This window comes from Eutrigla gurnardus, assembly GCF_963514095.1.
Source record: "Eutrigla gurnardus genome assembly, chromosome: 16".
Taxonomy (NCBI): Eukaryota; Metazoa; Chordata; class Actinopteri; order Perciformes; family Triglidae; genus Eutrigla; species Eutrigla gurnardus.
The window spans coordinates 9,613,858-9,639,661 of NC_139927.1; the positions used below are offsets into that span (position 1 = coordinate 9,613,858).

The following is a 25,804-nucleotide window of genomic DNA, read 5'->3' on the forward strand; positions in this document are numbered from 1 at the left end:
CTAAACAAATACCGCGTAAAGCCACAGGTATTTATTAGGGCTGGGAATCGATCCGAATTTCCTGGATCGATCCGATTCCGATTCATAAGGTCACGATCCGATTCGATCCACGATTCGATCCGATTCGATTCGATATCGATCTATTTACAGACATAATGCAAATAAATACTGTCCCACAGACAAAACAGCTCCATGTGTTTGTGATTGTATCTGTGTACGTGTAAGAGGGACACAGAGAGAGAAGAGTCAAGAATCAAGTATTTATTTTAGACAAAAATCCAAGTATTATTTGAAATTTAAGTAACATATCCATGGCAGAATTAAAACAATGACCAGAACTAAACAACAATGACCAAATAAAATATAAATAAATAAAAATTAAGTGGCCCTCTATATTAGAAAACTACAAGAACCCCTGTACCCAGTCTTTGACAACCAGAGACTTGTGAAATGCCATACAGGTTGAGAGAGAGAGAGAGAGAGAGAGAGAGAGAGAGAGAGAGAGAGAGAGAGAGAGAGAGAGAGAGAGAGAGAGAGAGAGAGAATTCTTGAATTCAAGTTTTGGTGGACGGTCCCTAGACCCGGACTGGCAGAGCGCAGCCGCTCAGTCCGGCTCCGCGCGTCAACACCGCCGCCGCATGAATGATGGCGCACTTGACCGACGCAGAGGAAACACTTCGCCGCTTCACGGGAGCGGAGTCAGCGGAGTCACCATTCCAGAAGGTGATTTTAGTGGTGCCGCTTCAGCCATCTCGCTAGCTTCAGCCATCTCGCTAGCTTAAGTTTCGGTTTCGTTTAGCCGGCACTCGCTTTTTATAGTGCGCCTTTCGCGTCAAAGAAAATAGTGCCTTTAGTCACCTGGAAAAGATCGATCCAGACATTTTTGGATCGATATCGTGCTTTTTGAGCGTGAATCGATATCGGATCGCGGATCGATTTTTTGAACACAGCCCTAGAAGGTAGTGGGTAGGCTCTTGTATACTCAGATTATTCAGAATTATTGCACAATTTGTTCAACCTTCTTATCTTGACAAATCAAGTTAAGACAAAAATGTCGTTTTAACAATATGAAAGTGGAGATAAGATTGTAATCCCAACAGAGAATGAATAATACAATATAACAACAATGTCTTTTTCATATGTTTTCACTTTGTACCGTCACCACTTCTTATAATAGCTAATTTACTATTTATTTTTTGTCTTATCTGCAATTATGACTTGAGTCTGCAATGTGGCGCCTTTGGTGCAAGTTTAACGTCCACTCGCGATTCGGTTTTGTCGGAGACGTTTCCCATTCTACAGTGCATATCGTGGTGCCGACAGAAAAAACACTAAAAGATATACCAGGAGTGGGGTTCGAACCCACGCGGACATATGTCCATTGGATCTTAAGTCCAACGCCTTAACCACTCGGCCATCCTGGTGTATACACAGCCCTTCGCCACATTTTATAATGAAAAACCATATACATCCTCACGACAGATCCTCTTTTTTCTTTTTTTTTTGTGTGGGTTTTGCGTTTCATCTGTATAAAAAGACAACGGGGTTAGCAAGCCACACAGCTCTTACTTCCCCCCCCATATAAACAGCGCCTCGTCATGAACTGTGTTGCTAGCACAGCGTTAGCAGCTAGCCGCTGTCGGCTGACTTTTATAGTGGTAGCTTCCGTCACAACTAACGTAATACTAATAAAGGGGAGCCAGGTTATAGCGTAATTTTGGCTTGTGTGCTCCACGAACTATTCTGCCACAGGCGGGATGTGTACTCAAACACCACAGAGCAAATACGTTCAAGGTGTTCATATTTCTGCCGTTATGAAGGTATGTCAACAACGCTAGCTAACCTTATGTAGCCGGGCTAGCACTGACTGTAGGGTGTTCTCTCGATGACGTCATTTTATATAATCACGTTAATAGTATCAGTGCCCCCTCACTGCTAACGTTACCGGTCTATGAAAGCTGAAGGAGCCACACCAGCTGAGAGTAGGACCAGATGGTAGCTTAGTGTGGATGTCAGTAGTCAGTTTGTCGGCAGTCAGGTTTCTTTCTGTTGTGAACAATGACAATCACAGCTCAGAGATTTTTTTAAACCAGGAACAAGGAAGACACTATCTTAATGTAAAAATGTCCTTTGAAAGTGGGGTTAAGGCAGGAGATGGTGTTGCACGCTATATGTTGAAGTAGTTCTTCAGTACATTCATTTTGTCGTTCACACGATGCACAAAACTTTCAAAATTGCTGTCAGTCTGTACAGCTGTAAAACAAACGGGGAAAGTTAGGTGGGATCATAGTTGTAAAATCAGAATTTGATTTTCATGTAATTCTGTTTCCCCCAAAAAATGTGATGGCGTGCAAAATGCAGAAATAGAAAAAGAACCCTGACATTTCACTCAATCAAATGTCTTTTTAAGTGCTTGAGGGCCCCACAGTCTACAGACGATTTAAACAAAACCTAAAAACAAATTGCATTCTTTTTTTTTATTATTGTTTTACCTGCTTTGAAGCACTTTGAGATTGCTGAAATGTAAAGTGCAATACAAATAAAATGTATTATTATTATTAATATTATTATTTCAGCAGATAGGCCTACTGTGTGTCCTTGGTGGAATCATTGTTTTTAATCAACTGTCTGTCTGGAACAGTTTATAGACAATAAACCTGGGGCCAGGAATGACGGATGGCACAAAAAGGAGGATACAATAGTGTAAAGAGGAGTCCACTGGCTAATTTCTGTCCCAAACAGGTTAACTATACTAATGCATGTTTATTGGTTGGTTATTTTTCAGTAACAAAAATAAATAAATAAAATAGACTGTAAACTATACTGGACTTACTCACCACTAAACTCAACAAACTATTTGCAGACATAATTTGACTTCCTTTATGACCACACTGACATCTTATTGGCAGCTATAAGCTACAACTCTCTTTTCCCTCCATCACATCAGTGTTTATTTAATGTGTGTTTGCAAGTGCAAACTCCTTCTATCCTTAATGCTACCCATCACTGTCAGGACTCCCATTCCTCTACATTTTATCCCCATAGCCCAACTTACGCCATCGATGTTCTGCCAAGGACAACAAACGGACTTAAATTTACTACGACAGCATTTATTTTGCGTGTCAGCAAACAGTTAATTTCACTCATGCACACCCGCCCACAATTGGATTAATTCTGTGATCCAAATAGCTAGAATTGCTTAACTGTAGATCACATTTCAGATAGCTGGTAACTCTACATCACACATACAAAGAAAGAAATACAGTGTGCTGACAAAGGTGCTTGTAAACGTTTACTCTGAATCAAACACATTTATTTTCAGCTGTCCATCATTTTTACACAGATAAATGTTTATTCAATTTTCAAATCATCCATAAAATTGCATAAAGTCAAAATAAGCCCTAAAAAGTTTGGTTGTGTCTCCAGCAGGGTAGACAGGGGCAGCATTGCCTAAGAGGATTCTTCCTCTTGTACTGTAGGGCCTTGCTGATGTGAACATTGATTTTCTCTGTATACTCCTGAGTGCCACATACATTAGCCTCGATATTATTAAGAGTGGATCCCTGCTCCTCCACCAACACGGCCATGTCTAGGAAGAGTTCATGGACCGCCTTCAGCCTGCCCTCCAGCTCCACCAGCTCCTTGTGTCTGCCTTTGATCTCACACATCGCCCAGCGGGACGAGCGTGCGCCTTGGCTCTGCATGCTCTGGGACAGCTCAGCCCACCCCTCGCCACCCTTGTCCACCATCACATCCAACTGGTTATCTGTGATTTCAGACCCCAGTATGGAGGCTTGCCTCTGGATCCTTTTCCGACATGTATCCCTCTGCATCTCCTCTGCCTCATTGTAGTCACTCATGGCTTCTTGGAAGGAACGGCTCAGTGTGTTGTACTGAGTTCGGGCAATGCGACTTACAGCAGTGTTGGGACCTTCTTTTTCCTCTAGCTGGCTGCTCTCCTCACCCAGGGCCTGGAGGCGGACATACAGAGCCCCCCCATGTTGCTGGATCCCCCTGGCGATGGAGTCAGAGTCCTTTTTGAGTAAGGTGAGACGGCGCACAGAGGTGCCAAAGCGTTCGTTATTTATCCTCAGACGCTCTACTTCTAAGTGGAGCAAGGAAATCTCCTTGCGTAAGGAGTTGGCCTCCCTCAGGATGTTGTCGATATTGGTGGAGTTCTCAAACAGCACTGCCTGTTGAGACAGAGTCACCTTGCCTTCGTCATACTCGGGTCCATAATACTCCTGGTCATAGTCCTCCTGCTCCTCACTAATGGTCTGCAGTCTCTCCAGCATGTCCCGCATTCTGCCTGAGAGACAAGTGCAAAACAAGAGGTTGTTCATCGTGGATAATAGATTAAATTTAAAATGCAAATTAAGTATCACATGCATTCTACATGTTGGGATGTAGACACTCTAATTATTAGTATAATCTTCCTCATGAGTGTTGAAATACAGTGTTCCACATAAAGATAAAAAAAAGAAATACATTCAGTAACTTGATGACAGAATGTACAGGTTTATAGTTCATTTGAGAACCTTCACCACCCTTTCAAAGCCAACAATCAGAATTATATAACTACTGCAAGAATGACTAGTCAGTTTGTCGGCAGTCAGGTTTCTTTCAGTTGTGAACAACAATGACAATCACAGCTCAGAGATTTTTTTAAACCAGGAACAAGGAAGACACTATCTTATTGTAAAAATGTCCTTTGAAAGTGGGGTTAAGGCAGGAGATAGTGTTGCACGCTATATGTTGAAGTAGTTCTTCAGTACATTCATTTTGTCGTTCACACGATGCACAAAACTTTCAAAATTGTGGTGCTTGCCTAAATCTCTGCCTTTGTATTGCATGCAGTCTCAGGCTGTACACAGAAAATCCATTTCCTTGTTCCACAAAAATGACATTTTAAAATGCTGTTACTATGTAGGATCACACAATTAAGTGGCGTCTTTTGGATGGCCATTGAATCAGCTCTAACTTTCAGCACTGATTAAGTCCAATTATCCACTTATCTCCAGGTGCCTCTGCTACACATATTACCAAAGAAAATTCATTAAATATCATTCAACTATCAACTCAAAGTGTCTTACCTCTTGTGACTGACTCCCACAAAATCAGAAAGCTGGTAAATCCCTTCAAAGTGTCTCACGCTGACTTATTTGGTCCAAGGAACTTAGGAAACATCTTTTTTTCTCTGATGAAGAAAGTTGTCTGACTGCTTTGTGTTCAGCATGCCTGTGACGGCCGCCCCTTCCCAGCTGACTGACATGGGCCTTCCCACTATGACACACCAAATACTTCCTTGAAGGAAGATGCATTTTTCTGTTTTTGGTCACTTCAGTAAGGAAGTCCATTTCCGCCACTGTCAGAAAAAAAGAGAAACTTAGTATTTCAAAAATAATGACTTAATATTACAAAATAAAGAGACACTTTCCAAAATAAGAAACTCCTCAAATGATTGACTAATCTAAATATATATACTGTATATAAGTATATTGACTTAGTATCTAGTATTGGAGTTAGTGTAGTATGTCATTGTTCTTCAGTAATTTGAGGTTTCTCATTATCTTTAGAAAGTTTCTCATTATTTTGAGAAAATGTCTCATTATTTTGAGATAAGTGGATATTTTGAGAAAGTTTTTGTCATTATTTTTAGAAAGTTTTATTATATTATATTTATGAAATATGGAAGGGAGCTGGTAAGAGAATTAAGTAAGAGAATGTTTCTATCAAATGATGCATCCAGGTCAAGTGTTCATGAGAAAATTACAGTGAGTGAATCTGAGAATTTTGACTTAAAGGTTGACTATGACTATGGTTGTAAAGAAAGTCCAGATTTCTGGAAAGAGGCATTGCTGTTGATGTTTTCAAATCATTTGTTGGTGCTTTGAGGAGCACAAGCAGAGTGTCATATAGTTCCATTATACTGGAGTGAAGGCAGACATCTCTACGCCGGTATATCCAAAATAGGCACTGTCCGTTTAAAAAAAATCGAAAGCACACTGGACTAATGCAGCACAGCCTACCATACGTTTGTATGTGTCTGGTGTGCCATTATGGTGGGAGGACCCTGGATAATTCAGAAGGTCCAGGTCCTGGATGAAGAACCTGAGACATACCAGGGATTGCACATATCAATTGTGTCATACCTGTGATTGGGCATGTTTAGCAGCGCTCCTTGTGTATCTGAGTGTTTGAAAACTTGAATAAAAGGAAATGCGTTAATATACACCAAATAGTACATTAATCATTACATCTCAACAGGTCTTTTTATATATGTAAACTTCATCATCAAACAAGAATTACGCCAGACTCACATAAATTTTAATGTATCAATTTATGTAACATGCAAGACACCACAGAAGAAAGGTATTATAGTCATAAAATAGCAGTGAAAATAAACAGATATGGGCACATCACATCAGTTTCTGGTATCCTCAAAAGAGATGCTAAATATCAGAAAATAATGGGAGCAATGTGATCAGCACAGAATAGTTTCAACCAAAGCAATAATATAATTTATATATAATAATGCAGAAAATATTTACAATCTGATCAAGAACAACTATGCTGTACAATATCTTTTTAGCCATACATCTAGGACATCCATTTAGCAGTGCATTGACATGAAGACAAAAGGAGTTGACCTGAATTGCTTCATCAGACACTAGAAAATAATTTAGGTCAACTATTTGATTAAATGTGCTTATAATATAATTTAATTTTGAGTTTACTACATCAAGAAGGCAGCTTACCCACCACAAACATGTATCTTGCTTATAAAATAACTTTTCTGCAATTTTATGAAAATGTTTGACAGACTGTTATTTCGCATGTGGACAATCAGCTGTTATGCTATTTGTTTCAGGTCTGCGTCACACCTCATGGGGAATTTATTCTGATTTGACATACCCATCTCAAACCTCCCACACAAACATTAGACACCAATAGATCACTTAAATATAGTTTTAAAAAGACTTGACCCTTGTCTCTCAATCTAGACCGACACAATAGTTTGAACCGTATGAAACTTTTATTTTACTTCCTGGAAAAAATATTATTATGCAACTGCATTAAAGGCACTATGAATGTGGTACTAATAAAACAGACATTTAATGTCCTTTAGACTTCCCACTTCTTCTCCTTGTCTGTCACATTGCATATTTTGCCGTCCCTCTGCCTGTCTGCGTGCTGTGCCGTCGCTAGTCGACACATGGGAAACAGCTGCAAAACATCTTTTTAAAGGGATTGTTCCTGTCATGACGTTTGGCCCTGCCGAGTTTGACGAGGGCCTCCTGTATGCCTTCGTCGGTTTTCTGAACGTTGGTTTGGATGCTGGTCAGCATGGGGCCCTGCTCCTCCACCAGCATGGCGATGTCCAGGAAAATCTCATGGATGCCATTGATGCGGGTCTCCAGGTCCAGCAACTCCTGGTGACGTTTCTCAATCTGGGACAGAGCTGATCGAGCCGTTTTACCCTCAGCCATGATGTTGTCACTAAAGATGTTCCACTGACCTGTCTCAATCATCTCCTCCACCTCCTCTCCCGTCACCTCGCGTCCCACTATTTCCATTTGCCTCTGTATCTGGGCTTTACAGTTCTCTCTGTGACTCATCTCAGCCTCATTATAGTCAAACATGGCGTCGCGGAAACCGTTGCTGAGGCAAGCGTACTGGGTTCTGGCGATGCGTGTGATGGCAGAATTGGAGCCGTGTTGTTCTTCTAGCTTGTGGGCCGTGCCGTCCATTTCCTTCAGGCGTGCCAGCACATCCTCAGCCCGAGCCTTTATATCAGCACCAATAGCGTTGGAGTCCTTTTTGATAGTGCTCATGGTGGTGACACGCATGCCCATCCGCGAATTCTGCTCACGAAGCCTTTTGATCTCCAGGCGGATGAGCTGGATATCTCTGTGGATATCCTGCGACTGGGAGAAAACCCCCTCCAAAGCGGGGCTGTTGTCAAACACAACGGCCTCATGGGACAGCTCCTCCTCCAGGTCCACGTTGCTTAAGGTCTCGGAGACGGTGGAGTCGGCATACTCCATCTGCTCCACGTGGACGCTGGACATTTCCTGCAGGTTGCTCAGTCTGTCCCTCATGGTTGGGCCGGAGAACAAAAGAAGACTACAGGTTTCAAGATGATTTTCTCTGTCTGGTTATCTCGCCTCTGCTAACACACATTGGTAAAGACGACTGTAAAGATGGCCGACCTGAAAGGGGCAAACGACAAAAAGACATTTTTAGATTCACATCACATGAATTGAACTTGTAGATGGATGGCTTGATAGAGCCAGATGTAAGAAAGGGACACATTGAAGACACAAACAGAAAAATGCTTGCTAGTTTAAACACACCCAGTGTCTCATTGAAGCTGGCATACCTGTTTGTAAGCCTTTTTCCTTCTTCCTTCAGCTATCACCCGCCCAGCACCGGCCTAACAGGTTCCCTGAAGATTCATCAGAGGTGTTGCTCCTCACCAAACTAGTTCTTTTAACTGAGCTGTCTTGTGTCTTTATGCAGGCAACTATTTTGACTAATCTAACTGGAGCATGAGACTCCAGTAGATACTGTACAGGAGTTTGAGCAATACTTTAAATAAACATTTCTTATATGACGTGTGAGAGCTACAATTAATATATGTCTGATAAGAACAGGCCATCCACAAGTTGAAATATAATATGTATAATATTAAAATGTATGCTATTCATTTTGACTCAAGTGTTCCTGCTCATCAGGTTGGAAATTAGTACATAACAATATTCAATACACCTAACAATAATTTTATGGAAATTATTCACATGATATATATATGTTTTTTATATGTTTTATAAGGTTAATTAATGGAATTAATGGTAAATTGTATGTACATATATTTTAAGAAAACATAAGTGTTTTTTAAATATATCTAGCCAGTTGTTTTTGTATATAGCCCTTTGTCTAGACACGTTTGATGAAAATGAGACAACAGCACACACTTGGTATGTAGTTGAATCATTTCCAGTATCGGCTGTGGAATAAGGTTTTCTCGGTTGCATGCAGGCTCACAAGTCCAAAGAAAAAGCTCCTTACCTGTCGTCCTCGGATATCAAACGTTGCTCTTTAATGTAAGGTGGCCGCGGTGCCACAACACCATCCTAGAGTTAGGAAGTCGCCTCCGGGCTGTGGGCAGGAACAACAGGCCCCATAGCCGTAATTGCAGCTCTCTTCGGAGCCAAACTGGAATTGAACTATGGTTTGTGTCAGGGTGGTGGATTGCGCCACGCCATGCGACTGCACTGATGTGACTTCAGGAATGAAGCCCGGTCGGTTTGGCCTCCGCGGTGACGCTGCATCTCTGGAGCGTCGATTGGATGGGACGAGGCGTGATCAGCTGTTGTGTCCAACGAGTGAGTGTCAATCGGAACCCGCAAAAGGCTCATTATTATAATGAAGATTTTTTTTTAATGCAACAGCTGTCATTGTGTGTCATGTGAGTTTTGATTGCAGTGATACTGACAAGCATGGGTTGACCTGTTGAATAAAGGCTGCCTGTGACGCGGTCTTGAACTATGAGGTATGGAACATGACCAGCTGCGATACTGGAGGGTTACAGCAGACGGCGCTAGAAGTAAAATGGATGGCAGAGAGGCACCTTTTCAAATTCATTCGGCCATTTGGATTGGTGCAGGAAATTGGGTATAATGAATACCTGTACCACCTACTTTTTCTTTTCTTTTCATATAAATAAACATGTAGCAATTGTTTAATTCTAACAGGGAATGCATTGTTTGTTTTGCCTTATTTGGTGTTTGGACATACATTCGCATGCCTGTTACAGACCTTTGTGTAAACAGCAGTTGCATACAACTTTATTGCATTCAAATCCACACTTTGGTTTTATTCATTGTTTTATTGTATATATGTGTTGCAGTAATTTCTTAAATTGATCGTACATTATCAGAAGTTCCCTTGTCAAATTCATTCTATTGTTTTCTTACTTTTAGTTTTTTTTTTTTTTTTTTTTCAACTCTTTACAGAAAACACACACACACCTAAAAAGGTATCCCTTTAGGCTCACGCACTGCTACACTCAGCAAGCTTTCCTACCTGGAACTTCTGGACATGTTTGGATTTGACCAGTAACTTTAATGGCGGTTGGTGGTTTTCAGGACGTTACAGCAGTGTTTCGAAAAAAAATGCATACCAGCCTATCTAGTGGTGATCTTTTGAGCTGATATAATTTAATTTGGTGTTGTTTAATGTCTCCATAATAGGCTGTGTATCTTTTTCACTGTGCACATGGCCCTTATTGGACGTAAGTTTATTAACCTATTTAGCCTAAAGTTTAGGCTGGATGGAAAGAAGGGAGTTCATTTAAGGCCCTAAAACGAACCTCCCCCTTTTCTTTGTAAATACAGCATGCGCGTGCTCATAAACACGAGTTTGTTTTACTGTCCTTCTTCCAGAGCAGCTGCTTTCATAGTACCGCGGGGATTTCCAGTGTGTAGCACTAACGTTTGGACGAGGAAGACAAATACGGACTATAGGTTAATTTATATTGAAATATTTGCGGATCTATTAAGAAGGTGACATCCCCAAAGTCAGTTTGTATTTGTATCACCATACAGCGTCACATTTGTGGGTTGTTCATGTAGATCATGTATGCCCATCTCTGAGTGTTCATATTTCCGACTGTCCCTGAAGACAGCGTACCTCCATCAGGACCCGGTCGCCACCTCAACTTTCTTTCCTTCGTTCCCCTCGGGAGGTTGAATCCCTCGCGAACCAACGCAAGACCACCAAAGAGAGGGGAAAAAAAGCTTTTCCGCCATAATTAAAAAAAAACAAAAGAAAGGACTATGAGGTTGTCTTTAATTCGTAGTGCCTGTGGCAGCCTTCGGATACATTCACCCCGTCCAGGAAGCAGGATCGACGGCTTGTCGCTGAGATGCCAAGCGGCGGCTCGCGCCACCAACAGCCGGGTGATCCTCCGGTCGGCGAGCGCTACTAGCAGCGGCGGTACCAACCGAAAACTAGCCGTCAACTTTGGGAAACAGTCCCCAAAGTATGATGTGGATGAATGCGACGCTTCTTTTAGGTAAGTGTGTGTGTGTATGCGACCACACACTAGCTACTAAATTATCTTTACTGTTGTATTTGTATATTTTTTAAACAACCGAGAATGTTGCTAAAGCTAAACAAAGTTAACTATTTCCTGCTACGCCGGCGTTTTGCTCATGGCTAGCATCACACTTCCCCCCCTCCCCTCCCCGATATCTTCAGAGGGACTCCAGCCAGCTGATGTAACTTTTCTCCGTTGTTACCAACACGATGCTAAACGGTGCCTGAATAAAGCTAACAGCCACTTAAGGTTGAAGATTTTTTACTGTAACCGTGGACATGTGATGTCACTTCCACCACGGTATGTTTTTGTATGACGTTTTGAGATTAGATGGACAAGATGTAGGTCAGTGTGTTAACTATATGTATTAACATACTAGCCCCTCCCACACCTTACCATGTGCACACAATTTGCTATTCATTTGGGAAAATCTATGGTCCCTTTTGTTCTAGTGGGAATCCTGTAACATGAAAGCAAATATTGCAAAATCACTTTCTTCTGATATATTTATTGGGGTTACTGTTTATAATATATTTTACTGTTTAGTGTTACCCCATCATCCCACAAACACAATCTAAATGGTCAAATGAATATTGCAAACCAGTTTATTTTCTCTCGCAGGGAAGTGCTTCAGGGCACCAAGGAGGCAACGCTGGCTCTGCAGAAAAGAAATCCTACGGTCCAACCTTTGTTGGCCATTGTACAGGTATTGTAAGCAAAAAAAGCAAAAATGTGGGATATTATTTAATATTCCTCAGACTGTATAAGGACATGGCCGAATTCAAATTTTATAGAAGGTTGATTGAAATATTGCCAAAACCTTAAAGTAAAAAGTAATTTCAATCAAAGAGAATAGCTGTGTTTAGCTAGTAGTGACATTAACCTTGCTGCTATTTTATCGTGTGTGTGTGTGTGTGTGTGTGTGTGTGTGTGTGTGTGTGTGTGTGTGTGTGTGTGTGTGTGTGTGTGTGTGTGTGTGTGTGTTCTCACTGTGCTCATTTTATCTCAAAGGCAGGTGAAGATGACAGCTCGTTGGAGATCAATATGAAACTCGCAGGAAAGGTAAATTCCTTCCTTGCTTGTTTCTCTATTTTCATTTAATCCGTCTTGGCTTTTTTCCCCACTCCAATCTACAAAATATATTTCAAGCAGTTCACACTCTCCTTGTATGTCCACAGATTGGCGTGAACATTACCCAGATTTGCCTGGCAAAGGAGTGCAATGAGGATGAGGTAAGTGAAGCTGACTCACAAATGTAGTTGTTTTCCCGAAGCACACACAACTAGTGAAACTCCTCCCATCCCCCAATAATTTAGCAAGTCAGTGCATGATTTACCCTTTCCCTTGCTGTTTGTCTGTGCAGCATGGTGTTTGTGTTAAGCGTCTCACACTCTTTCAGCCAAGATAAATCGTGTGAGATGTAAGTATTAAGTTAATACTTCCACAGTCAATACTTAGTGTTCTGTTTTCATTAATTTTTTTCACTTCATGGTATTTTCCAACATTGTGTAACTGGGAATAGGAAGGAATGTCCCAGCTGTGGCTCTCTTTGCCCAAATTCCCAAATTCAATTTGGCTCTTGATTAATGTAAAAAGGAGAAACTCCATGAACTGATGTTCAGCTGACGGTAGACAATTAACATTACAATTCCTGACCTTAAGATGTCTACTAATTTACTGATCCTCTGCTCTACATATACATGTCTTTACTCTCTTTATTTAATCTCCCGCTCTCCCACACCCTTTTCTCCCTCCCTCCCAAATTACCATATTGTTTAAGCTATCAGTAACACTAACCCATTAAAACTGATGATGCATTTGTTGCTTTACTTCTTCCAAAGATATTTAACCTTTAATGTGCAGGATTTTCCATAGACAATATACAGACAGCATTTGTACCAGTGGGATATTAACAGTTTATATTATATTTCCTGCTGTTTTATTGGAACTATGGCTTGTAAATACCCTCTGCTGTGTGTGTGTTTTGTCATGTAGATTGTAGAAGAGGTGTTGAAGCTAAACGAAAATCCCAGGGTACATGGAGTCTACCTCCACCTCCCCCCTGCTTCTCTCACCAGTCGAGTGTTGAACGCGCTCAAACCGGAGAAGGATGTAGAAGGGTAAAATCACCAGCACTAACTATAAAAAAGACCATAAAAGCTGATTCTTCTATGTATTCCCTTTTAAAGTGAGTTGACATGTGTCGGAAGTAGATATTTTTATGTAGCAGCCTGCCAGGTGTCAGCTGTGTGTGGTTCTCTGTCCCAACAGATAAAGGCATTTACTCACATGATGCACCAAATCAGAAAAGACTGCACAGAATTAGTGTGTGACTTCAGCAGCCAAGTGAATAGAACATTTGCAAGGCCCCCTTCATAATCATCACAAATTGAACACAACCCAGGACAAATTATGCACGGCAGATTGCAAAAAAACTGATATATATGTTGCTTTTGTTTTACTGCAAAAAGCTACTTTCTTTATTTTTAGTGTTTTGTTTTTTTACTTGTAATTTTCAATCTCTCTTCAATAATAAACCCCCCAAAAACTATACTACTACTACTACTACTACTTGAATATTAAATGTTTCTCGCCAGTGTTAAGCTTTACCGGTAACTCATAAATGAAGCGTGCCTCATGTGTATCCAATTTTTCTGAATGTTCTTAATATTGTCATCCATAGCATTTTACAAAATAGTCTCAATGTTGTGGTCAGTAAAAAAAGTGGCACCTTTAATTTCTTTTATATTATAATCATTATATTTCTGTCATTTTTTTGTGTTCTTGTAGGATATCTGATTTGAATATGGGCCGTCTGGTACGAGGAGACCTGAGTAAAGGCTTTGTTCCACCCATAGCCCGCGCTGCCCTGGATCTGCTGGAGAAACATGGTATACACATTGATACATGTAGCTGTAGTGGTGCTTATGTTTACTTCTGAAAGGACTCTTTTCAGACGTCACAGCATGCAAAACCGCAGCTGGTCAAATTCAAGAATAAGTGTGATTTCAGTAATCTAGAGTAAAAGCAAGCATTGACCGTCTGTATTATTGTGGCATGGCGGATCCTACTCATTACTCTTTTTATTAGATGGGTGTTTACCCAGCTGTGACTGAGTAAACACAGCTGTATTTTTCCTTAGATTTAAACTTTTAATGTATGGACACACCATGTGCTTAAAACAGGAACCAAATGACCGTATGGCAAAGCATAGGGACACAGTTGCAGATAAATGAAAATGTCACAATGTCAGTGAGAACATAAAGCTCATATACTCATTGTTTTTATAATACGTTTTGGGAATTATGTGTAGATCAGGAACTTCAGTGCACCCAAGAGTAGTAGTAGAATTTTGGTATTTGGATAAACAACATTAACTACTGAGTTTGGGACCAGTTTAGGACACACCCTGGGGTTCAGAGGGTAGGGGTCAAAGTTCAGGTGGAGATGGGGTCACACAGAATGTCATTAATCACTGACATGTGATGCAGTTTGTTACCACACGATGTCTTGAAAGTGAAGAATTTGCAGTCCAAGTGTAGTAGTATTTGGGGTTCTGCATTTCAAAATCTAAAGTTTATAATGGGAAATGTGCCACATCATCATACCTTACCTCCAATTATGATCACAGCATTGCACAAAGCTATAAAATTATTTTTATAGTTTTTTATACAGATATAAGAGAAATGCATGCCAATAGGTTTTACAGGTGAATTATTCATGACAAACAAAATGTATTAAATACAATTTTTAAAAAAGGCACAAACGCAAAAAGCAGGTAGGGATAAATAAAATGGAAATAGAAAAAAATAGATTAACATTAAAAACGAAAAATACACCAAAATTACAAAACAAATTACTACTTTTTAATCGGTGTGCATTGTGAAAAGTAATTTTCATTCAAGTCCAGATGGTTAGCAGTTTAGCACATATGAACACCTCTGCATGTGCTTGACTATAACTGAAATATGCTGACAGCTTGGTTGCTCATGCACGTAAGGCACTTATTAAATAACAAAAGTTCTGTTTCTAATGTTGCATTTAATTTTTCTGCAGATGCTCTTTCAGAAGGGAAGACTGTGTTGCTTGTCGGGGGAGAGGGACACCTTGGGGTGGCCCTGCAGTGCCTAATCGAAAGAAGTGGACCAGTAGTTCTCAAGAGTCATTGGAGCTCCAAGAGCCTAAAGAGACAGGTGTGTTTCTATGCTTGTGTGATTCCTTTTTTTCTTTTCTTCTTAACATTTTTGAGTAGCATCGGTTCGTAAAAACGTACAACTAAAGCCATGGCTTTATAAATGGAAAGCCTGCTTAAGCTCCATGTCCTCAATTATTACAGCTACAGTATGTACAGTTTTAGTGGCCGACCACAAGGGGACAGTCTCTGCTTTTTTCTAAATGCAATGTCATAACATGTGATCAGTTGCAACAGAGGTAAATCAAACAGTTTTGCAAGTTGAAAGTCATTTTTAAATGATCAGTTTGGGATGTCCATTTGTTTTTCAGGTTCATTAGTCATAACAGATCCTGTCATACCCAATGAAAGACATAACGCACACACAGTCAATCTTCTACAATCAATTTTTTTGCTTCATCGTTTGTCTTTTTCCCTTTCTTTTTTTAACCTTCATATCTAATGTCATCTCCTTTACTTATTTCCTAGCTGATGCAGGCGGATGCTGTGGTCCTTTTAGGGGCAGAGAATATGGATATCCCACCCACCTGGGTTAGACCAGGGGCTACTGTCATCAGCTGTGAGCCCACCCTGGAGACAGGTATTGTGGAATTTATTGTAATAGTCATGACAATCACGCTGTGTGGGTTTCCATGAGTTTCCATAGACATACTAATGTAGTCTCAATGTAGACAGCCTTAGCAAGTGTTAACCCCTTGCTGCAGTTGTGAGGCTACAGTCATATACTGTTTAGTGGGAAACCGCTAGGTTTTTGTACCACCCAACATTAACATTAACTTTTGGATATGCATGTTTTTACCCATGTGAATTCATCATACTTTATTTATTCTATTTTATTTATTATTTTCAGATGAACAAGAAGACACTGAGGTGTCCTCAAAGTCTGGAATAGGATACCTCACTGCAGCGTACAGAACACAGGTGCGTCTTTTTGTTCCTGTCTGAATCCTCAACCCATTTACTTACTTGTCTGTCATTCTCACTCCATTTGCCTAATTCCCATTAGTCTGTTCTGTTCTATACCTTCCTACCTCTCTTTCTGTCTCTCCTCTTTGCCTACTAGAACGTGGTGCAAAGCTGCAGTCGGTGGCTCCAGGAACAGCAGTACCAACCCTGGCATCTGCGCAGCCTCAAGTTGCAGCCTCTGACCCCTGTACCGAGGTATAGACTACTATCTGTCTGGGGCCAGGATTCTTTTCAATATTCTTTATATTGGTGTTTAAGAGGTAGCTTATACACAACAAATCAGATCCCCACGACACCGTCTTATGGTTACAAAAATGAAAAAGACATTTGACGATTGAACTACATCTACCTGGATGTGGGATCCTATACTCATGCCACACTTTTGTCTTTGTTGCACCTTAGAGACATTCTCGATATATTTTATGTTTTTAAAATCAAACGTATGTGAATGATTTGTCATGCTCTCTGTGTTTGCCAGTGACATAGCGATTTCCAGAGCTCAGACACCCAAGCCAGTGGACCAGCTGGCTGAGGAGATTGGTTTGCTGCCAGAAGAGCTTGAAGCCTATGGCAGGAGCAAAGCTAAGGTCCGACTCTCACTGTTAGACCGCCTCCACCAACAGCCCGACGGGAAATATGTGCTGGTTGCTGGGTGCGTGTGACTTACTTATCAACTGAATCCTTTTTCTTAATTATCATATTCCTTAAGGCCCCCTTGTGCCTAGATGTGTGATATAAAAAAAGTAAGCCTGACTGGTCCCCAGCCGGGGAACAACGGCACTCTGTCCCTGCTTCCTTTATGATATAATAAATCAATAAATTCATCATTTGGCTGCAGACTGAATGTGACATGAATGCACATTGAATGATGAATGTCACAAGATGCACACAAAAAATGTGAAATTAAAAAATGTTCTGTTTTTTTTAAATCTCTAGTATAACTCCCACGCCACTGGGTGAAGGAAAAAGCACAGTGTCCATCGGCCTAGTCCAGGCCCTGACTGCCCACCTTAAGCTCAACTCCTTCGCCTGTCTCCGACAGCCTTCTCAGGGACCCACCTTTGGGGTTAAAGGTGATTAATACTAAATACCTTATGAAAATTGACCATGACATATATATATAGTCTACAAAGTATGCTTTCACCACTATTTGCTGACAGTAGAGAACATAATCATTCCCAAATTTCCCTAAGAAAGCAAATAACTTAAAGTCCATTCTGTAGCGAGATGTATGTTAAAAAAGATGTATGTTATTTTAGAACGCAACTCATAATTTAGTTTTCCCCTCGATTGAATACATTGAGTGGGTTTTGGACAAGGCCAGAGACAAGGCGCCCAAGCCAGCAGGAATGTCTCAAGTAACCGTGTGATAAGCTATCTTTGTCAACGTGAGGCTAGCGTTTCATAGCCTGCTACATTTTGTGCAGGGGTGGAGTAGTTCACTCAGAGTACATCACTCAGCATTCCTCCTTTGTGTGTCCCTGTCCTGTTGGTCTGCCTCTGACTGTGCTACCTCTTCTTTGTGCCTAGGGGGAGCTGCAGGAGGGGGATATGCCCAGGTCATCCCTATGGAGGAGGTAAGACACACAGACACTCTCATTGCTCCCTCGCTGGACTAACGCAGGCTTCAAAGACCTAACACATGCAGAGACTCTCACTAGTTTACACACACTCACAACCCCTGGAGTTGTGGGATAATATTGCCTGTGACTAAATCACTGTCTGTAATGGAAGGGAGGGAGGGGTAAGAGGGAAGGAGACTGATTTTTAAGCGGCTCTGACATGGTCTTCAATAAGGCAGCCTCTTTTTTCTCATACCAAAACTTTTCCATCTTTTTCCTTCTGGCACTCCTTCTTCTCTCGTCTCCACAATATTTTGTTTCCTTTAACTCATAGGGCTCATTCCAAACAGAGAGAATATTTGTCATAATATTTTAAAGACCTAGGGGACAAAGTCAAAACCATGAGAACATTACTTGTTTCAAGCCACATGTGACATTGAATTTTGTGATGACCTTTTCACCCCCGTTTTTAGAGCTTTTATTTCCACTGGGTCCATCCAAACAGGAAGGAATTGCACATTCTTGATTTCACTTCTCTCTCTCACATTTCTCCGTTTGCTCTTCCATGTTTTTTGTGTCTTACCCATCAGTTCAACCTCCACCTGACTGGTGACATTCACGCCATCACAGCAGCCAACAACCTGGTGGCAGCAGCCATCGATGCCAGGATGCTCCACGAGGCGACGCAGTCGGACAAGGTGACTGCGTGATGTTGTCAATAATAACTCTTTCTTACACGAGCAAAACATTTGAAACTGGATGTTTGTGTAATGACAATGTGGATTTTGCACCTATTGCAATTAATTGCACTTGTGTGCACACACATAATATAATATAATATTGTTTTCTTGTACCCCATAGGCCCTGTACAATAGACTGGTTCCTTCAGTGAATGGAGTCAGAAGATTTTCACCCATCCAAATCTCCAGGCTATGTGTAAGTCTGAACACTGCAGTTCCAGAATCTTGTGTCATCCAGAGCTCTTATAAAATATATGCTTTTGTCCACTTGGGGACCTCAGTGAGCCTCTTTCCCTCCACTAGTCCCCATCTCCAAATATTTGTTCATATCTTTTAAACCTCCAATATGTCTACAAGTAATGCTGTTTTTGTGGTGTTGATGTAGACTGTCTAATATCAAGTCTTAATGGATAAAACGCATATGGCACCAGTTATGGAGATGAAGTTTGAACATGAGCCAACTGAATGTTTGTCTGTACTGTTGTGCAAACGTCTCTGGGATGAGAGTTAAAGAGCTTCTAAAATATTCATTGGTCTTAATGGACAGAGTGCGTGGTAAAGAGTTGGGTGTGTTTTTAAACCGAGAACTCCCTGTAAACCTTTTGAACCTGACAGTTGGTCGCCTTCTTGCCATTTAGTCTGGATTTGTGCTGGGATGTGTCCAGCTGATGTGGAAATAAGGACGATTTTCACTACTTTTCTTTGAAATCAGATAGTAGTCAGATTGTCCTAAAATATGAAACTTGCTGTATCTAGCAGCAGTGCTATAGCTGGGACCGAATTGTGGGCACAAGTGGAACCAAAGCCAGAAATGACATCTTAAGCATCACATCTCTTAAAACATTCACAGGTAATCATCTCGGCTTATTTCTTGTTTCAATTCCAGCGTCTAGGGATCAATAAAACGGATCCTGCATCTCTCACACCTCAGGAAGTCAGCACCTTTGTTCGCCTTGACCTTGATCCCTCCAAGATCACCTGGCAGCGAGGTATGTAATACAAATACAAAGAACTATATATATATATAAAATCCGAAGGATATCATTTATATTTTGTAGAATAAGCTTCGGTTTATGAACCATCTTTTTCATTGCTTGTTTCCAGTTGAGCTCAACTCAACGTTGCCACACAGGCACTTACATTTCTCAATAGTGCAGATGTTTTGATTGGGACAATGCTGTGATGATTCTGTTTAATGTTTGACTTCATATTTCATAAGACTAATTTCCCTGGTGAATTAAATGCTCATGCTTGGTTGCACACAACACCCAGTATGAATCATGCAAATCTAATTTCCCGTGATTTTTAAACTCCAAAATAATATTTCATGTGATCTTGAATTGCAAAAGATTTTTTTTTTTAGATTGCAAATTAAATTAATATTCACTGCAGTAAATATAATTGTGTTATCGCGAATGAAAATTGGCTGTGACAACTCGTTATGGCCCTCGTGTCCATCTGGATTCAACACATCTAATGTAAAAGTGTTGCAGTCATCAGTCACAGGGTAATAAATGTGGGTATGGTAGGAGTGGGAGTAGCTACCTCAGTGGTAGCTGTGTTTGGTTTAAAGTTGTCAGTGAGAGCAACCAGCCGGGTGCTGCTATGACTGATGTGGTATTTACTCTAGTGGATCCAGAGGGCACTTTTAAAAGACGGACCCTGGAGATTAAAAACAGATTTACAACCTAATGTTATGCGGGTGTGACTGTGTATCTATGTGTACATGAAACAAACCGTGTTCTCCCCTTTCCCTTTCAATACATCAAACCAAGATGAGGATAATGTTTGACTAACGTGGTTTCCTGGCTCATTTTAACAGCCGTGTAACCACATATTTCTGGCCACATTATCAGAGAATAGGTTGAGTGCTGAGAGAAGAAACTTTAAGTAGCAAATCCCTCGTAGCATAAGCACTTTCAGTGTGTCATCAGCCACTCCAAATACCGGATAAGAATCTTGTTATTTATTGGGCTTATGTGTGTATCTGCATGTGCAAAGCTATGGAAGTGCGTCTGTGTCTATTTTAAAAAAATGTGTTGAAATGGATTTTTACAGTGCGTCATGTTCAGGCTGTAAAAACATAAATGTTGTGTGTTTCTGAGATATTGTTTTGGTGTGTCATTGATGTTATGCCAGTTTTCCTGCACAAAGTAGTGGAATTTATGAGAAATGTTGCAGTACATTTAAAAAAAAAATCTTTTTCCAGTTCTTGACACAAACGACCGTTTCTTGAGGAAGATCACAGTCGGACAGGCGAGCACTGAAAAAGGACACATCAGAGAGGTATGCAGCATTCATGCCTTCACAATCTTCATTCCTCTGAATTTGTGACGTTCTTTTGAAATACTTTTCACCCACCAGCTTTGATTTGTGTATTTTTTACGATAACCAGAGGATGTAGCAATGTACTGCTGTGGACGACAGCAGCAGAGAACCGAAGCCCTTGCCAAAGCCACCAAACTTCTACTGCCGCTGCCAAAATATGTTAATTTGTTTCGTGTGATTGTGAGACTTTGGTGGTTAAATTACTGTTTGTTTGACTTTTCTCTGGAGTCTGGCAGCTAATATTGTTATTTTTGGGTGGCTAAGATATATTTTTGCAGCTGCCCACATCCACATCAGTGCATTGCTTTGCTTCTGTTTGGTGACTCCTGTGTTTCTTCAGGCGTGTGGCATGCCGACTGTGATCTACTGTAGTATTACACTAACTATGGATAAGTACCACATACAACGCTGCTCACATAGCATAGCAACGATCCCTTTAAGGTGGCATGAGATGCCTGTGTGTTAAGGTAAAACAATGTGTATAGAAACTTTCCAAAAACACACACACACACACACACACACACACACACACACACACACACAGCCCTCCATTCCCCCTCTTCTGTTAATGATAAAGCCCAGATGGATTTCACCCATATGTCTGTAGAAAATGACAGTTAAATGAAATCTTGTAAATAAACACTTCACCTCAATGGGAAGCAAGCAGGCTTAAGTGAAAGCAAATGTTTGAAGTAGGAGAAAAGTGACCCACCCATTCACTCACACACACACACACACACACACACACACACACACACACACACACACATGCACATACCTGGAAACGCCTCTGAGCTAGTTCAGCATATGTTTACATTTACCGCCATAAGTTCATCCATTCTGTTTCCCGTTTCATTCCTCTGTCCTCTGGCGCTGGATACACTATAGCCCCTCAGGGTATTATCACTGGGAGTGGGAGTAAAAATGTGTTCCTTGGAGGATTGATGTGGTTTAAGTTATATTTCTTTTTTTCTTGTGACGTGGAATGTACACTGCTTTGGTTTCCCATACTCTTCCCTGTGGAAATGCTTCATTCACTCATTTTTTAGTTTTAGTTGGACATGAATCAATACAGAAAACCACGTCAAAAATACTTAATCATGTTAATAGCAATTTCTGTCCCTAAAGTCATTACTCCAAAAGTAGACCATGATCTTATGACATGTGATGAAGCTGGTGACTTTGGCCTCTAGATAATTAGTCACTATGGAAAGTTCCCTTCCCATGTGTTTGCTACATGTGTCATTCACTCTCCAAACTATTCTCCTTTATGAGACTGTAACCACTTATTATAGTGAAGTAAATTCTATTTTGTGTCAACATGTTGCTTTGTATCATCGCTGCAAACTTTCACACAATAACAACCGTGAAACTACAGAATTTCTGCTCATCGCTGTCATTGGTTTGTAAATGCATCCGTCTATTTCAAATATTCAATTGGTTGCCGTTGTGGTTTGTGTTCCTTTTCTCTACTCTCCAGACTGGGTTTGACATTGCAGTTGCCAGCGAGATCATGGCCATCCTGGCTCTGGCAGACAGCTTGGAGGACATGAAAAACAGACTGGCACGCATGGTGGTGGGGAGCAGCCGCTCTGGCCAGCCTGTCACCGCAGAGGACCTGGTGTGTGTTACTGTGTGGTCTTATCATTCAGACAGTGTGGGAATTTCAAACCTGGCCATCTGACACAGTTGGCTTTTCATCAACACGTCTCAGGATTTCTACAATGAACGCATCAGCTGCAGCTCCTTCTTGGTTCAGATGAATGGAGAGACTTTCTCTGTCATTTCCATAGAGAAAGATCAGTGAAGTTTAGGCGTGTCCTGTATTTTGGTAGGGGAACTTGTGGCATAGGCCCCTTGTGGGTGTTTTCAGAGACACGTGCACAAAAACCCGTGAAACCTAATTCATCATTGTCATGATATTCTGTCAAACTTTCAGCTTAAATTCCCAGTTGTCCCAGACACACTTCCCCTCATCAAAACAACACGTCTAATCTAGGCGTAACCTGCGATTTAGATGTTAAGCATGGTTTTCGCACCTCTCACCGGGTCCCTCTGTGGGATCAGCTGGTTCTGGTTTCCACGGGAGACTGCGACCTGTGTTGTTTCAGAGCCCAAAGAGGAAGAGTCTGTGTGTGTACTAAATGTGTGTTAGTGTGTTGAGATTGCTGACAAGGCATATTATGGGAACCAAGCACAGAAAACTATCAAATGGACTGTAGTGCCATTAATCATCTGGAGAAGACAACCATTTAACTATTCTTTACATTATTATCAGTTGTTTGTATTAGTGAGTTTATATATTTGTCTAAATCCTTCTAACTTATTCTTGTTTCCATCCCCCCAACCCTCCTATGTATTTGTTTCTCCCTGTCAGGGTGTGAGTGGAGCACTGGCAGTGTTAATGAAAGATGCCATCAAGCCCACGTTGATGCAGACCCTAGAGGTGAGACACACACAAGCCCACTTAAATAGTCATTATCGTGTTAAACTGAGGGTCTTCTGGTGACTAGCTAGCAGAATAAATAGGTTGGTCTCCGAAGGGAGTGTGCACTCGAACTACCCCTGACTCTGCTGTCAGAGAAAAGAAGGAGAGTGCTCCACTGAGAGCTTTTAAGAAAAGGTTGATAGATTGACTTTTCCCCTCCCACGGCTCCTTATCTTAATAGCAGTTTAGCAGTGTGTAGAGGACAGGTGAACTGCTCAGAGGCCATCTCATCCAGATTCAACTGTCCTAAGCCCTCTGTGACGACTTCTACCGTAATTTGCCTCTCACAACATCTGGCTTTCATTTAGCTTTTGAGATATTGCAGTTAGATGACCGGACATGGGATCGCACAGGAACATAAACAATTCTTCCATGTTCAGTCACATATATCGCCGCCCTGTGCCCCGAGGAAAAAAGCCCAACCCTCAAGGTGATGGATGGAGAAATGGAGAGGAGTGGAGTTTGGAGGTTTAAAGGATTGAATGAACCACTAACAAACCAGACATCTAGTATTGATCTTTGGCCCCTCTGGTACAGCAAAAGCCCACTTGAAAGAAGCACCAAGTTTATAGGAGACTGGCCCATTAACCAATTTACCCTAGAAAGGATGAAACTACAGCACTCAGTCCCAGGACTGTGTCATTATCTTCCTGTGCTCATTCTGTCAGTAGCCGTACAAAATACAGAAGCAGAAACTTTTATTATATTTATTGTAATATGAGTTTACATGTCAACCTAGTGGGGAATAGTGTCAACAGGCCAGTCGAAAAACTAAAAAGCAATTTTCTTCCCTATTTATCCTTGAAATGACTCTTTTCTCCTTTAAGGGAAATTCAACATGACATATCTCGTCATTCCAGACAGTGTGCTGGAGTCTGTACACCCAGGCAAAGGCGTCCGATTCATCATTGATGTTGATGCTTTCAGCGTGTGATTTCTTTCTGAGATACTGGGCTGTGGGCCAAAGCCTTCCTGCACAAGCCATGTGTTATTTTTTTGTCTTGAATTGATTTTAGTCTTCTAAAGTTACCAATGTTAGCAGTCACGCTCTGCTTACTGGTGTGCGTTTTTGTTGTACGGCTAGTTTTCATAGTTTGCTGGTTTTGAGCAGGATACACATGGCAATTGGGTGGGGGGAAAAAACACAGATTAGATGTTTTCAAGGGCGTCGAGATATTTGGTTCCTTTCTATTTTTTGAGGAAGCGTTGCGGTCCTGTTGCGTGAAACCGTTTCCTGTGTGTGTTTCCTGTGATTCTGGTCAGGGGAACTGGTATCGTAACCAACCAGGCCTCAGAGCTCCATGAGAATTTTCCATCCAGCTTGACCGACTGTGCCCTTTATGCCCTCTTCGTTTGTGATTGTTTGTGTTGAATACAGACACATACATGAGAATCGAAGTTGGCACATGGGAGCTGGTGTGTTTCTGTGTGTCGAGCGTACTTTTCTGTGTTGTTTCAGATGGGGTTTGTAGGAGACATAGCACAAGAGGAAAAGGGATAGTTTTTCAACCCACTCACTGTGTACGTGTCTATTGAGCAGACCTCAGTCATTCTGTGTTTTTCAAACATCCTGCCTATGTGGTGTTTCACCTAACCAACTGCATGAATCTTTCCTGGAGAGAGGCAGTAGTCCATAGTATAGACAATGAGACCCGTCACTACAGGCTCTCATTTGAAAATCTAGCCTGGGAACATTTTATTAGTGTAGCACTGGTGTGCAGCTGGTGTAGTGGACTTCAAGAGCTGCATAGGAAGAGGATACAGTGACATGAACTCCATCTTCCTGTTTTTGGTCATTTCCCTAGCCTTTATAATCCATTTGTCCACCATTTTTTTCTTCATTTTTCTTCCACTTTCATCACCCTGTGGCTTATTTATTTCCTGAAACTCTTTCCCTCGTGTACGGATGTGGAAAGTGTAAACTGGGTCATGTTAAAGTTCAGAGTTGGTGTGTGGACTCTCCATGGGAATAAAGACCAGAAAATATTATTGAATGGATAACGATACAGAAAGGATGTTTTATATTGTTCCCTCATTCTCTTTTTTTCCGCTTATCTGCCAGTCTTTTCCATTTGTACGTGCAGTTCGATGCTGCTGTGATCTGCACTACTAGCTTTCATAGACAAATAGACCGTGTTTGTCATAGCCTTGTTAAATAGCTGATTTACTCCTCTCAGGGGAGGGTGTTTATGCAGGCAGAGGGAGAAGTATGCAAACAAAAGCTTAGAAAATCATGCAAGTCCTTCCCATCCTTCCTTTTCCCTCCCTCTCAAGGAATTCACATGCAGTGTAACAATGGGGTCAGATGGCTTTCCCCAGTTTTTCTTCTTGACCAGTTTTCACAGTAATTTCCCGTTTTACAGTCTGTCGTGAGTGCAAACGGAAGGATCGTGATCTCGAGCGGTAGACCTATTCTTGTATTCT

At 41.2% G+C, this 25,804-nt stretch overlaps 2 protein-coding genes across 3 annotated transcripts in view; one reads left to right on the forward strand and one right to left on the reverse strand.

Moving 5' to 3' along the window:
* Positions 1 to 3,094: 3,094 nt before the first annotated feature.
* stx11b.1 (syntaxin 11b, tandem duplicate 1) lies at positions 3,095 to 9,283 on the reverse strand. The gene is made up of 5 exons (XM_084030478.1): positions 9,073 to 9,283; positions 7,207 to 8,213; positions 6,822 to 6,824; positions 6,035 to 6,111; positions 3,095 to 4,309 (listed from the first exon to the last, which is right to left on the reverse strand). Exons 2-5 carry the CDS (start codon positions 8,100 to 8,102, stop codon positions 3,402 to 3,404), a joined length of 1,884 nt encoding a protein of 627 aa, XP_083886604.1. The 5' UTR covers positions 8,103 to 8,213; positions 9,073 to 9,283; the 3' UTR covers positions 3,095 to 3,401.
* Positions 9,284 to 10,665: 1,382 nt separating this feature from the next.
* The window catches only part of mthfd1l (methylenetetrahydrofolate dehydrogenase (NADP+ dependent) 1 like), a 29,517-nt gene continuing 14,378 nt past the window's right edge, over positions 10,666 to 25,804 (forward strand). For both annotated transcript variants that reach the window (XR_014598502.1, XM_084030259.1), the window contains exons 1-19: positions 10,666 to 11,080; positions 11,726 to 11,810; positions 12,116 to 12,166; positions 12,283 to 12,336; positions 13,100 to 13,224; positions 13,895 to 13,995; positions 15,161 to 15,297; positions 15,765 to 15,876; positions 16,147 to 16,217; positions 16,360 to 16,457; positions 16,741 to 16,914; positions 17,199 to 17,335; positions 17,793 to 17,839; positions 18,415 to 18,522; positions 18,686 to 18,760; positions 19,451 to 19,553; positions 20,774 to 20,850; positions 22,373 to 22,513; positions 23,270 to 23,338. Coding sequence is in view for 1 of the 2 variants with exons in the window: in XM_084030259.1 (XP_083886385.1) it covers positions 10,842 to 11,080; positions 11,726 to 11,810; positions 12,116 to 12,166; positions 12,283 to 12,336; positions 13,100 to 13,224; positions 13,895 to 13,995; positions 15,161 to 15,297; positions 15,765 to 15,876; positions 16,147 to 16,217; positions 16,360 to 16,457; positions 16,741 to 16,914; positions 17,199 to 17,335; positions 17,793 to 17,839; positions 18,415 to 18,522; positions 18,686 to 18,760; positions 19,451 to 19,553; positions 20,774 to 20,850; positions 22,373 to 22,513; positions 23,270 to 23,338 (2,004 nt within the window). In the remaining variant the exon portion in view is untranslated. The remainder of the gene's footprint in view (positions 11,081 to 11,725; positions 11,811 to 12,115; positions 12,167 to 12,282; positions 12,337 to 13,099; positions 13,225 to 13,894; positions 13,996 to 15,160; positions 15,298 to 15,764; positions 15,877 to 16,146; positions 16,218 to 16,359; positions 16,458 to 16,740; positions 16,915 to 17,198; positions 17,336 to 17,792; positions 17,840 to 18,414; positions 18,523 to 18,685; positions 18,761 to 19,450; positions 19,554 to 20,773; positions 20,851 to 22,372; positions 22,514 to 23,269; positions 23,339 to 25,804) is intronic.

Bases quoted from the DNA above. Each gene is read 5' to 3' on its own strand.
- stx11b.1 (XM_084030478.1), bottom strand. From the start codon at position 8,102: ATGAGGGACAGACTGAGCAACCTGCAGGAAATGTCCAGCGTCCACGTG. The intron at 4,310-6,034 runs GTATGGTAGGCT...CTTGTCTCTCAG, and splicing joins CACACCAGACACATACAAAC to GCAGAATGCGGGACATGCTG.